The 12816-nt window shown below is 49.7% G+C and overlaps 1 protein-coding gene across 1 annotated transcript in view; it reads right to left on the reverse strand.

Moving 5' to 3' along the window:
• LOC130392704 (rho GTPase-activating protein 39-like) overlaps window positions 1-12816 on the reverse strand; it is a 48855-nt gene that overhangs the window by 9180 nt on the left and 26859 nt on the right. The window contains 3 exon segments of the mRNA XM_056603207.1: window positions 1052-2317; window positions 2319-2529; window positions 9517-9981. Coding sequence (XP_056459182.1) covers window positions 1052-2317; window positions 2319-2529; window positions 9517-9981 — 1942 coding nt within the window.

Below are 12816 nucleotides of genomic sequence, written 5' to 3' on the forward strand. Positions count from 1 at the left end.
CGTGTGTGTGTGTGTGTGCGTGTGTGCATGTACGTGTGTGTGTGCATGTACGTGCGTGTGTGTGCGTGTGTGCGTGTGTGCGCGCGCGTGTGTGTGTGTGTGTCTTTGCATGTACGTGCGTGTGTGTTGGTGTGCACATGAATAACCATCATTAATTTGTCGATCCAAAAAATGTCTTAAAAGTAAGGAAACACAACCGCCTCAATGCACTTCTGCATTGTCAACATTTGCTAGAAATATACTGTTGGGGTCACTTTCAAATCACATTGCTGTGTTATGTCTTGAATACTGAATAATAATAAATAAATAAATAAGACAAAGAACTGAGATACTACAGTGTTAAGGCCCCTTATCTGATTGACAGTGGCTTTCACCGTTATATAAGCCAGTCAGTGTTCATCAAATATGGATGACATTCAAACAACGGGGTGTCGCTGTAGCTATTTTATGAGCAGCGCCCGCACTTTGTGATGGATCCTGTCGCCATGTGAGGAGGAACAGCGCAGGAATTCACACATGAATTCACACCCGCCGGCCCACCCGCAAGCCTGTAGAGGGTGGTACCTGTGAGGGGGGAGGAAGGCTGGAGGAAGGCTGGAGGAAGGGTGGAGGAAGGGTGGAGGAAGGCTGGAGGAAGGCTGGAGGAAGGGTGGAGGAAGGGTGGAGGAAGGCTGGAGGAAGGGTGGAGGAAGGGTGGAGGAAGGGTGGAGGAAGGGTGGAGGAAGGGTGGAGGAAGGCTGGAAGAAGGCTGGAGGAAGGCTGGAGGAAGGGTGTAGGAAGGCTGGAGGAAGGGTGGAGGAAGGGTGGAGGAAGGCTGGAGGAAGGGTGGAGGAAGGGTGGAGGAAGGCTGGAGGAAGGGTGGAGGAAGGGTGGAGGAAGGGTGGAGGAAGGGTGTAGGAAGGGCGTTAGCTCTGAGAGGTGGAGGAGGGCTGGAGGAACACTGTTACCTGTGAGGGCTGGAGGAACACTGTTACCTGTGAGGGGTGGAGGAAGGGCTGGAGGAACACTGTTACCTGTGAGGGGTGGAGGAGGGCTGGAGGAACACTGTTACCTGTGAGGGGTGGAGGAAGGGCTCCGGGGAGGCCAGGCTGGTCTGCACCGACAGGCTCTTCTCCAGCAGCGCCTGGGGGAAGCCGAGGCGGTCGAAGGTGCTGCGCTTCCAGTGGTGGTGGTGGTGGTGCAGGTGGCCGTCGCTCTGGGCCAGCGCCTCGTCCTCGCTCAGCGCCCGCACCACCGGCCCGGGCAGCGGGCCCGGCAGCGCGCCGTCGCTCTCGTAGCCGTCGCCCTTGCAGCCGCCCAGCGCCACCAGGGCGGCCGAGCCCCCCGCCCCGGGGCCCGAGTCCCAGCTGCTGCGCTGCTTCAGCACCTGCTGCGCCTCCCAGGCCAGCCGCGCCTGGGCCAGCATGGCCTCCGACAGCGTGCCCGCCGTGCCGCGCTCCGCCTCCCCGCCGCAGCGCCCCAGCTCCTGGGGCAGCGACGGCTTGCGGCTCTTGCGCTTGCGGTTGCTGCCCGGCGAGAAGGGGCCCCCACCACCACCACCACCTCCTCCTCCTCCACCTCCCCCGGCCCCCGTGGAGGAGGAGGAGGAGGTGGTCATGGAGTGGTTGTGCGCCGAGGACGACCAGGAGATGGAGTCCTCGTAGAGCAGCCGGCCGCCGTCCCCCTCCCCGCCGTAGTCCAGCAGCAGCCGGGGGTCCCGGATGAGCGACTGGCTGTGCTGCAGCGTGTAGGACCCCCCGTAGGAGGAGCTGCTGTAGCCCCCGGGGACCGCGCCGCCGCCGCCGCCGCCGCCGCCCCCGGTGGTGCCGTAGCGCAGCAGGCGGTCGGCGGTGCGGAAGCGGGGGCTGCAGGAGGACTGCTCCACGTACACCAGCTGCTTGACGTACTCCTTGCCCGCCGGGCTGTACTCCAGGCTCTGACTCTTCTCGGGACACTTCTGGCGGGTCAGCACCAGCTGGCCGTACGGCGAGGCGCCCTGCTTGGGCGAGTGGTACAGCGGGGACGGCGACTTGCGGGCGGGCGAGCGGCCCGCGGCCGTGCCGTAGTAGGCCGAGCCGGGGTCCGACGCCAGGTGCATGATGTCGGAGGGCGGCTCCTCGTAGATGGGCGGCGACCCGTAGTCGGAGGGGGGCTCCTCGTAGAGCGGGGGGTCGTAGGCGTAGCGCGGCGACGCCGGCTGCGAGTCGGAGCCCGAGGGCCGCCGGTAGGTGCCGCCGCCGCCGCCGCCCATCTCCGCCCGCTTGAGGAAGGGCGACTGCTGGCGCCGCTCGCCGTAGGGCGTGGGCGAGCCGGCGTCCGGGTCGGAGGAGGGGGGCGGCGTTGGGCGGGGGGTTGCCGCCGCCGGAGGAGCGGCGGGTGCGGGTGCCCGTCCCGCAGCCTCCGCCGCCTGCGGGGGCGTCGATGGGGTTAGGCGGGGGGTCGCAGGGGGAGTAGCCGTTGCCCTGGTGGGACAGGAAGCTGGGCTCGCGGTCCGTCACCTTGATCAGCATGCGCTCCTTGGTGCCGGTGTTCCATCGGAAGGGAGACGTCCTGCAGGAGAGGAGAGGAGAGGAAGAGAGGGAGAGAGGAGAAAGAGGAGAGGAGAGGAGAGAGAAGGGAGAGGAGAGAGAAAGAGGAGAGAGGAGAGGAGAGAGAAGGGAGAGGAGAGAGAAGGGAGAGGAGAGAGAAAGAGGAGAGAGGAGATAAGGGAGAGGAGAGAAGGGAGAGGAGAGAGGAGAGGAAGAGAGGGAGAGGAAGAGAGGAGAGAGGAGAGGGAGGAGAGAGGAGAGAGGGGAGAAGGGAGAGGAGAGAGGAGAGGAGAGAGGAAGAGAGGAGAGAAGGGAGAGGATAGGAGAGAGGAGAGAAGGGTGAGGAGAGGAGAGAGGAGAGAAGGGTGAGGAGAGGAGAGAGAGGAGGGAAGGGAGAGGAGAGAGGGAGGAGAGAGGGGAGAAGGGAGAAGAGAGAGAGGAGAGGAGGAGTAAGGAGAGGACAGGAAGAATAAAAAGGAGGGGAGACAGAGACAAAGCAATTCAATTAATTAGATTCTCTACAAGACGCAAAAAAACAAAAGACAAAGAGCTTTCCTGTCAAGATCGATAGTGCGGCAGCAGCTTTTATCTCTACAGGCGTCTCTTTGGGGAGATAGTGAGACCCAGTGATACCCAGGGACATACAGAGTGTTACAACTTAAAGCAGAGGAAAAAATACTGTATAAATGAACCCGGCGATAATCTAGGGATGAGATGAACGCGATTCAATGTGCCTTCCGGATGCTGGTGCCGACTGCGTGGTGTGAACTCAATTTATAAATGGACTCAATAATGAAGAGCCGTTGGAAAAATAATGAACCCACCGCAATGAACTTAATGACAACTACAAAGCGAGAGTAGCGTGGCGTTGCATACCAAGTAGCCGCGTATGTCCAGCATAAAAGAGGGCTGGTAATCGGCACTTCAAGGGAATGAGGTAACTGTATCACTGTGTCCACAAAAAAAAAAATGGGCTTTGAGGATGTATTATTCAGGTTAAAAGGTCATCAATCCTAAGGTGGGAATGTAACTACCGGTACAGTGATTGATAATGTTCCACGCTACAGCTACGGTGTAGTAGCAATTTGAAAGCAACAGTGGATATAAAGCACTTCCTTAAACTTAAAACATAATCATACATGCAGTGGCAGAGGCTTGATTCTTCCAAATAGATTCTCACGAGGAAGCCAGACTAAATTGTTTACCAAAAGAGTGAAGCCAATTCATTTCCCAAACGCGAGTTCTCTGTCCATTGCAGTGAGATCTACGGTTTTTTATAAATCACAGTTTGAGGTCAAACTATTGAATCGAAAATAAAGGCGATCAGCATTCCAAAGTATCAGACAACCGCCAGGGATTACTGCAATTACTCAATCAACTCAAAGCCCCACATTCAGGAGGCAGTACTGCACACTAGCCCGTTCCTGGTGAGAGTAATGTGTAAACAGCCTGAAACAATACAATGAATAGGGGTGGTCGGGTCTCCGAGCCCCAGTATTTCTGCTGACAGTGCCTAGCCCCTGGCAGAGGAGCCTGTTTAAAACCCTTGGCTCAGCTGGAGCCTTCACCGATAATGTAGCCTCCAGTCTCTCTCTGCGCCTCACCACACAACCCCTTTTTGTACTCTTTAAATCCTTCCTCTTGGTGACACCAGGAGAAGAATAGGTGAGGAAGAGAGCCAGGGATGAGAAGGGCATTAGAAGAGGAAGAGGAGAAGAAAAGAAAAAAAAGAGGACGGAAGGTGTGAAATTGATTTCTAGATCCCCTGCGCTCCCCCGCTTTCTTAAAATGGTTTCACTGTTGGGCCCGGTGGTCTGAAGAGCGGTGCTCAACAGTGGGAAGAGAGAGCTAATGTCTGAGGGACAGAATGTGAAATGTGCGTTTCAATTTCTCTCTAATATCTCTCTCTCTCACACACACACACACACACACACACACACACACACACACACACACACACACACACACACACACACACACACACACACACACACACACACACACACACACACACACACACACACACACACACACACACACACACACACTAAAAAGGCACCCTGGCATGCACAGCACAATATGCCATTATGACATTTTTATATCTGCTCTTCACTTTCCATTTCCCTTTATTTTGAATTTCTCTCCCTCTGCATCTCCATTCCTTCCCTTTCATCAGGTCAAGATGGATTTATGGTTGTTTACTCTCTGACATCTGCCTCCATCCCCTTCCTCCATTTTCTATCCGACTTCCACTGCTCACCTACATGTAAAGATGTAGCTTGCGTCTCCCCTGCACACTCTCTCTCCGTCATTCTCTCTGACTCCCTGCTCAATCAGTCCTACTCAATCAGTACAATCCCAACCAATTTCAGGCAAAGTGGACGTAGTGCTTGATCCAACGTCAAACGGTCTGTTCGTAAACCCTCGGTTCAGTAAGCAAACCAGTGTGGGTGACATGATGCGCCTCCCGAACGTGACGGGAGGGATTGGGTGTGCATTAGAGGTTAGAATATAGGACAGTCATTTGGACATGTATGCAATAGCCCAGTCGGAAGTGACGGAGAACAGACATGAATTTGTAGACCCAGCGAATGGCCTGCTTGAATGCAAATAGGGGTTGAAGCATCATTCGGTATCCCTGGTTAGACAACCAAAAAGACGTCTGAACGTGCATACACGATACACGGTTTGTTTTGACGGAGGCGCGAGCAATGGGCAGCCTCTAAGAATCAGTGGCAAAGGTCAACACCGTGTTAATATCATATATGGTGTTATGATGTATCGCATCGTATATTCTTCGTCTGCATCCAGCAGGTCTGGCCTCTCGCGACCCGACTGTCCTTCTGCAATAGATTCAATTATCTTTCCCCATCATGGAGAGCTCAAACTTGTTTATTCGCTCCCTTCCCTCGCCATAACTCCCCCACGATTAAACAGGATCCTCTGCGTGTGTGTTGTGACTATTTTGAGGAATCCAGAGGTCAACTTGCCATCCGTGAGCAAGGGCCTGATAAACTGCCTACACCAACCCCCCCACCCCCACCCCCACACACACACACAAAATGTGTGTTAATAAAAATAACCTATAACAATTTATTATTGACAAGTGACGTTAGTTTGTGCTTGTATGCATAATGCATATGGGACATATCCTTGCATATGACAGACTTTATGTCACATTTATGATACATGATAATTAAATGTTTAGGATGGTAAACACATGCTGTTTTAGCCATCTCCATCACCCGTAACAATGTTTGTAATAAGAGATTAAAAAACGTTTTGGCAGTGCCTTGATCGTAGAAAACATGTTAGTTACTATCCATAAATCATACTTAAGATGGTATTACTTTTTCATTTCTTACCCGACAAACCGTTATTCAGTGTGATTGGTGCTAAAGACGTGCAACGATGGGTTTCATTGAATTCCACACACTTGCATAACATGTTGCAGAGTGCCCGGCTCAAAGCACCACAGTAGTGACTGTTTATCGAGTGTTTAATGTGTGTGGCGAGTCGGTGCGGGGGTGTGCACACGGCGTACAGGACACTGTGACCCCAGTCAGAGGTACCCACCAATCACTGCAGAATTACTGCGGCAGATTTCAGCAAAAAACGAGTTTGACGGTAGAGGGGGAGGGCGAGAGAGAGAGAGATGGAGAGGGAGATGGAGTGGGAGAGGGAGGGGGAGAGAGATGGAGATGGAGAGGGAGGGGGGGGGGGGGGGGGGGGGGGGGGGGGGGGGAGGGGGAGTGAGCTGGAGATGGAGAGGAAGAGGGAGGGGGAGAGAGGGAGACAGGGAGAGGGAGATAGGGAGAGGGGGGGAGAGAGAGAGAGGGGGAGGGGGGGAGCAAGCCCGGGAAGCAGAGAAGAGACAAGAGACGAGAGGTGCCAATCAATACGAGACACATGGATAAAGTGGACATAGTGATAAAGAGTGAGAGTGATTAAAGTGATAAGGAGAAATGGAGGATAGAACGGGAGGAAAGAGGAAAGAGCCCCCCCCCCCCCCACACACACACACACACACAGATCTTTATTTACCATGTTATTCTCACAACGTTTTATGTGAATTGATTTTATAATTATATGTGCCCTGCGGCAATGACAATAAGCCTGCTGAGAGAGACTGAGAGCGAGCGAGATAACGAGAAGGAAAACGGGATAAAAGAGGGAATTGACTGGCATAGTGATAATGAAAATCCCACTTTGATGCTCACTCAGGACAGTGGGAAGGGAAGGGGAGGGGAAACAGGCAGTGTGCCGTTTGCTCCTTGTTAAGCACTCCACAATGACTGGCTCTTTGACTAGGAGACGCGAACATGAACGCATTCATCAAATCATCCTTCGAGGAACGTTGAAAGGCCCATAGCATTCCTTCGTGGCGCTAGCTGCCGTCCCCGGGAACCTCTCTCCGGTGAGTAACGTCGGGTTAGAAGCCTGTGACGAAGAGGCAGCAGACGACGAAGGCTACGTTGAACCAATTAGGTGCAGCGTTTGAAGAGAACATTGCAGGCTCCGCCACGACCTTGCCGTTAAACAACGCCCTTGCGAAGCCAGCAGAGGATAGGGAGAGAAATCAAAAGGTGGAGCCTGAGTCACGTTCAGCCCTGGCTTTTCCCCCGTTGTCTCTGCACAGTTTCCTGTGTGACGAGACTGAACAGGGGGGAAATAAACCCTGGTTCATGCAGCCTTCACCCTAGGGCGGCAGTAGCTCAGGAGGTAGAGCGTGTTGGCTGGTAGAGGGTTGCTAGTTCGAACCCCAGCACCGTCGAGTTGTCCCTATGCAAAGCACCTAACCCTGTGAATGTGTGTGTGAATGGGTGAATGCTAGGCAATATTGTAAAGCACTTTGGGTGGCCACTGGTTACAAAAAGAGCTATATAAATGCAGTCGATCCTTGGCCCCAGGTTGGACTTTATACAAGTAGAATTGTGCTTTATGGCAATTTGTAATTTTTTCACATGCTATCAGTAGTCACGTTTCCATTTAAAAGGTGAAGCGAATCTTTAGAAAGTTCGCAAAAAAGAAATTAGAATTAGGTGCGTTTCCATCCAGTGGTTGGAGCGGATAACTACACACATTCCAGGGCTTGTCGTATCCTTTTGATAACAATAATAATAAATAATAATAATACATTTAATTTAGAGGCGCCTTTCAAGACACCCAAGGTCACCTTACAGAGCATATAGTCATCATTCAAAACTATGTAAAACAGAATAAAAGGAAAACAGAGGTTAAACATGAAAAATAATAATAATTAATAACACTCAAAGACGCCTAAACATCCTCATCTCTCTTAGGTCCTGATATATAGTGGAATTGCGTTGTTTTCCATCTAAAATAGCTGTAACGTTCGATGAGAGCAAGGAAAAGTTTGACCTCTTCAGCGGTCCACGTGTATCTATTATTCACATTGGCCAACAGTTCCATGGATACATTGTACATATTTATAATTCGAAATTCGCCCCAGCCTTTATACCACAGATACTCCAGGGACTATAGCATATAACGGCGTTGTCTGATTAGTTTAATTCATTTTTAACAATTTACCAGCTCTCGTTTTGAAGACTAATCACGCGCCATTAGTTTCAATGGGAATCGCGACGGTCTATACTTTCAACATAAGGTGTACTTATTTATACTTTGAAATTCGCCCCAGCTTTTATACCACAGATACTATAGGGACTAAAGCATATAACCACACTTTCTGATTACAGTTTAATGCATTTTCCACAATGTACCAGCTCTCGTTTTGAAGGATGAACAGACAATTTGACTGGAATTATTTAGTAGGTGTCCACATATCAGGGATTAATGGACACGATATAATTAAAGGATATGCAAACATAGACATCCTATATCATATATATATGATATAGGATGTCTATGTGTACAAACGCTTATAAATATATATATATTGACGCTACAAGTTGATGTCGGCAGGGTTGCTATGGCCGGTCGTTATGCGGAAATCGGAAGGACGTTGTCAGTCCTGTGTGTTCAATGTTCGCTACGTCTCAGCTGTTTCAAAAAGTGTGTTTCCATCTCCCATTTTGCGCATTTACTCTCTTTCGCATTTCTCATAAACCACCTCAAGCGAGCGGATAAACATTTTTACGAATTAGGGGATTTTTATGCAAATTTTGGTGTTTCCATCACCGTTTACCGATTCCATACTTCAAAATTCGCATAAAAATCAGGGGGATGGAAACGCAGCTAGTGATGCTTCTTCCCGATCCGGTGTGGCTACATTACCCAGAATAACTTCCCTCATATCTCACGTCTTTCTGAGCTGCCAAGGTGTTGGCGGATTTATCTCAGTACTGATTAAACTCTTTTTTATTATCCACCATTGCAGCGATTCAACGATCATATTCAAGTGATAAACTCTCTGAGTGGGCGATCTGCAGAACAACATTTTAAAGGAAGAACCGATCGCGTGACATAAGCAAATATATGAGTAAAAAAATAAAAATGGAACTGGTGAGCTTAGCTTAGCATATCACTGGGCAGAGAACACGTAGGCTCCCAACATAATCAATGGCCCACCAACACTTCATGCACCATCAACTACCTGGTTAACCTTTGAAGTAGTTTTTGAAAAGGGCATCACGTAGATCCTCACCGGACGCTGATGTGTCCGGGCAGCTGTGGTCCGGGCTACAAGCTTACAACTTGCACATAATAATATTCTTCTTAATTTTGCACAAGTTAGAATTTATCTATTGTTAATATTACTTATTATTATTTTTTTTTCTTTTCCCTTATTGGAGACAATCGCAATTTCGATTCCTGAGTTTGTCTGGAACATATTTCGGAATTGAAAATGAAGCAGCTTTATTTCCAATTCCAAAATATGTGCCAGACAAACTCAGGAATCGAAATTGCGATTGCCTTCGAGTTTCAACTTCAAGCCAGTCAAGATTGTATTCTCGCGTGATCCTGCTCTTGCGTGCCCAGCCGCCTCGCAGGACAACGCAGCACTAGGAGAAAGACCCCCACTTACTTCTCCGGCTCATCGCCGCGGCTGCCCTGCTTGTCGGCCTCCTGATCCAGGGACGAGGAGGTGCTGCCTTCGCGGCTCACCCCGCTGTTGCGCCCGGGGCTGTTGTCTCCGGATGTCCTCCCCCCTCCACTGCCACTGCCACCACCTCCTCCTCCTCCTCCTCCTCCTCCGCTGGTGGGACGGGAGACGCATGCGGCGCCGGCGTCGGCGTGCTGCTTCAGCGTCTGCAGCTTGGCCAGAGGGATGATGTCGCAGGAGTGCGGCCGGTGCCACACGGTGCGCTGTGTGGCCGCGTTGTAGTAGTAGAAGCGCGAGGTGTTGGGGTCGTACAGCTCCCACCACTGGTTGTCACCCGTGCGCTTGATGCGCACGCCTGCCGGCGGGTCCCACACACACTCGCCCGTCAGCAGGTTGGCGTACATGCGCTCCCGCGTGCGCGGCTCAATGATCTCCACCCACTCCAGCCTGTAGGGGGGAGAAGAGGTGGGGGGTTATTGGTTTAGGGGTGGGTCAGGAAGTGGATGTGCAAAGACCCAGCAGGGATAAACGGATGGAGAGAGATGGAGGGGAACGAGAAGATGAGGCTTGCAAAAGGAGTTTATCAGGGGGTTGGCCCACCAGCGAGCAGCAGCAATCCCAGCAGCAGAAACCGTTGCTTTGGGCTAGATCTGACATCTATCTTTCTATCAATATCTCCTCTATGTCTACCGAAACATGACTTCCGTTCTCCCCCGAGCACGACGAACGACAACGACGACATCATCAAGAGGACGTTTTTTCGGAATATCGAAAACATGTCATTTCCATATCTTTTTAATTGGAGATGCTGCAGCGGCTTTGTCTGAAGAATTTACCGCAAGACCAGGATGCTCCAGAACGGTAGTCCCGTCCTGTCTCGCCGATACCGGCACATTGGAGGCAGTTCGGGAGATTGTCACATCATGAGAACCACATCAGAACACCTGGGATTGAGGATAGGACTGGGTGATCTTTACTTTTAAAGTACAATGACCGATAGTGTGCCTTTCTTGGGGTTATGTTGACCTTGTACGAGGCCCTTGAAGCTGCTGTAGGCAAGATCTGAGAGTGGCAAAGAGAGCAGAAAAGAGCAAGATTTGGAAAACATACAACCCAAAATGAACACGCCCTCCCTCTCAACTCCCTCTGCATGTTTCTCTGGCATTGAGAAGTTTTGTGGAGCTATGATAACGCTGCGTGTGTATATTGACAGGCAGGATGGATTACACACAAACCTATCAGGGAAGAGAGGACCTGATTGGTCAGAAATGGGCCGGGAGCTGTGTAAAATCAAAATAGTCAACCAGGTTAGAGATTACTCACACTGTATTTCACTCACTATAGCTGACGAATGGCATTTCTAATGAACTGCACTCAAATTATAGCTCTTAAATCTTACCAACAGCACCTTTAAAGCCCTCAAGCCTAAGTAAATAAATAAGCAGCAATGGTTGCAAATGGGCTAAACATCTAAACATTTCACTGGCGTGTGTGAGGGGTAAGCTTTGGAGGACCGCCAGTTCCCATGATTCATTAGTCCTGCTGGGAGCTGCAGGGCTGGGTCACACAGCTCAACGCGATCACTCACACACACACACACACACACACACACACACACACACACACACACACACACACACACACACACACACACACACACACACACACACACACACACACACACACACACACACACACACACACACACACACCAAATGAGACTACATTCCCATGCATGTCCTACTAATAGAACACAGCAGTTTTGCGTGATTAAACAAGATACAATCTGTGATGTTAATGCAGAGTAACACAACAGAAGCACTCCGACAACAATCTCATTGAGGTTCACAGTGAGAGCCATGTTAAAAATGATTTTCTTCAAAACAAAGCTCCGCACCAAGATCATGCTCAACCTCAAAATACACTTGTTACAATAAAACTTTCAATCCAAAGCGTACACCCGTTTAATTAGGATTCTACTGGACAGGTGATTTTTGAATAAGAAGATGAATGAAATTAAGGATTTAAATTACTTCAATAAGCACTTGAATAAATGAGGCAATAATTTATGAGGTCATTTCAGATAACAGCATGCATTACTGCTGGTTGGACTTGACACAGCCAAAGGTAATGCGGTAGGTCAAATAACAGAGTGTGTGTGTGTGTGTGTGTGTGTGTGTGTGTGTGTGTGTGTGTGTGTGTGTGTGTGTGTGTGTGTGTGTGTGTGTGTGTGTGTGTGTGTGTGTGTGTGTGTGTGTGTGTGTGTGTGTGTGTGTGTGGTAACGTTCAGCAGGTTGGTTTGGTTTGATTAACTGGCCATCTGTCTCCCCCTCTCTCACCCCCTGTGAAAAGCAGGTTTTATGGTGCGTTTGTGTGTCCATTGTGTGAGAGGCTTAACGGAGCCTCAATCTCAGCCCTGCCAGTGATCCTACCATAACACTCTTAAGTGGCTGATTGAGTCTTAACAGGAGCGGATGGGATGGTTTGGACCCCTGAGCCTTCAGCACTGTTCCTGATGAGCACAAACACTGACTAATCAGACTCCAATTAGAGCTGGTGAATCTATCTTACCCACAGCGCCTTCAATAAAATATGGTAAAAAAGTGAACTGCAGATTTCTGTTGTATGATATTACGTGAATTATAGGTTTAAGAATATTGTAGCTCTCTTATTTATGATTAGCTCTCTCCACCTGTCATCGGATGATGTGCACTGTCTAAATATGCCTGGAAGTTTGTGAGCAGGCAAGTAGTTTTGTGTATGAGACAGTGGACTATGTCGGGAGTGTGCGCGTTCGGTTATGTCAACACATTATGATCAATGCACGAGGGCACATGTATGAAAACAAACACAAACACAAACACAAACACAAACACACACACACACACACTTTAGCATATGAGGGAACACTTAAAACGTGTACTTCAATAGGTCTGCATTTATGTATATAGATCTTCATTCGACATACTGCTCATTTTGATAGATTTTCTACATGATGTCTTTATTACTTTTGGCACATTTTTGCTACATGACTTGACCCGTAACTCATATTATATAGTGAACAAGCTAATTTCCATACATTATAACATTATAGCCCTGCAAAAAAATACTCAACTTAAAAAGCAGAAGGCTGGTGGAAAATAGACTAGCAGCAGCAAGTACCCATCCGGGCCTAGCCTAAGCTTTGCAGAATGTGGCTTTTTACAGTAGACAGGGGATTTGTATTGGATTGATCAACACAGTAGCTCAACCAGTGTTGAACATTAATTATAAATGAGGCCA

Source organism: Gadus chalcogrammus, chromosome 12 (assembly GCF_026213295.1).
Source record: "Gadus chalcogrammus isolate NIFS_2021 chromosome 12, NIFS_Gcha_1.0, whole genome shotgun sequence".
Lineage (NCBI taxonomy): Eukaryota > Metazoa > Chordata > Actinopteri > Gadiformes > Gadidae > Gadus > Gadus chalcogrammus.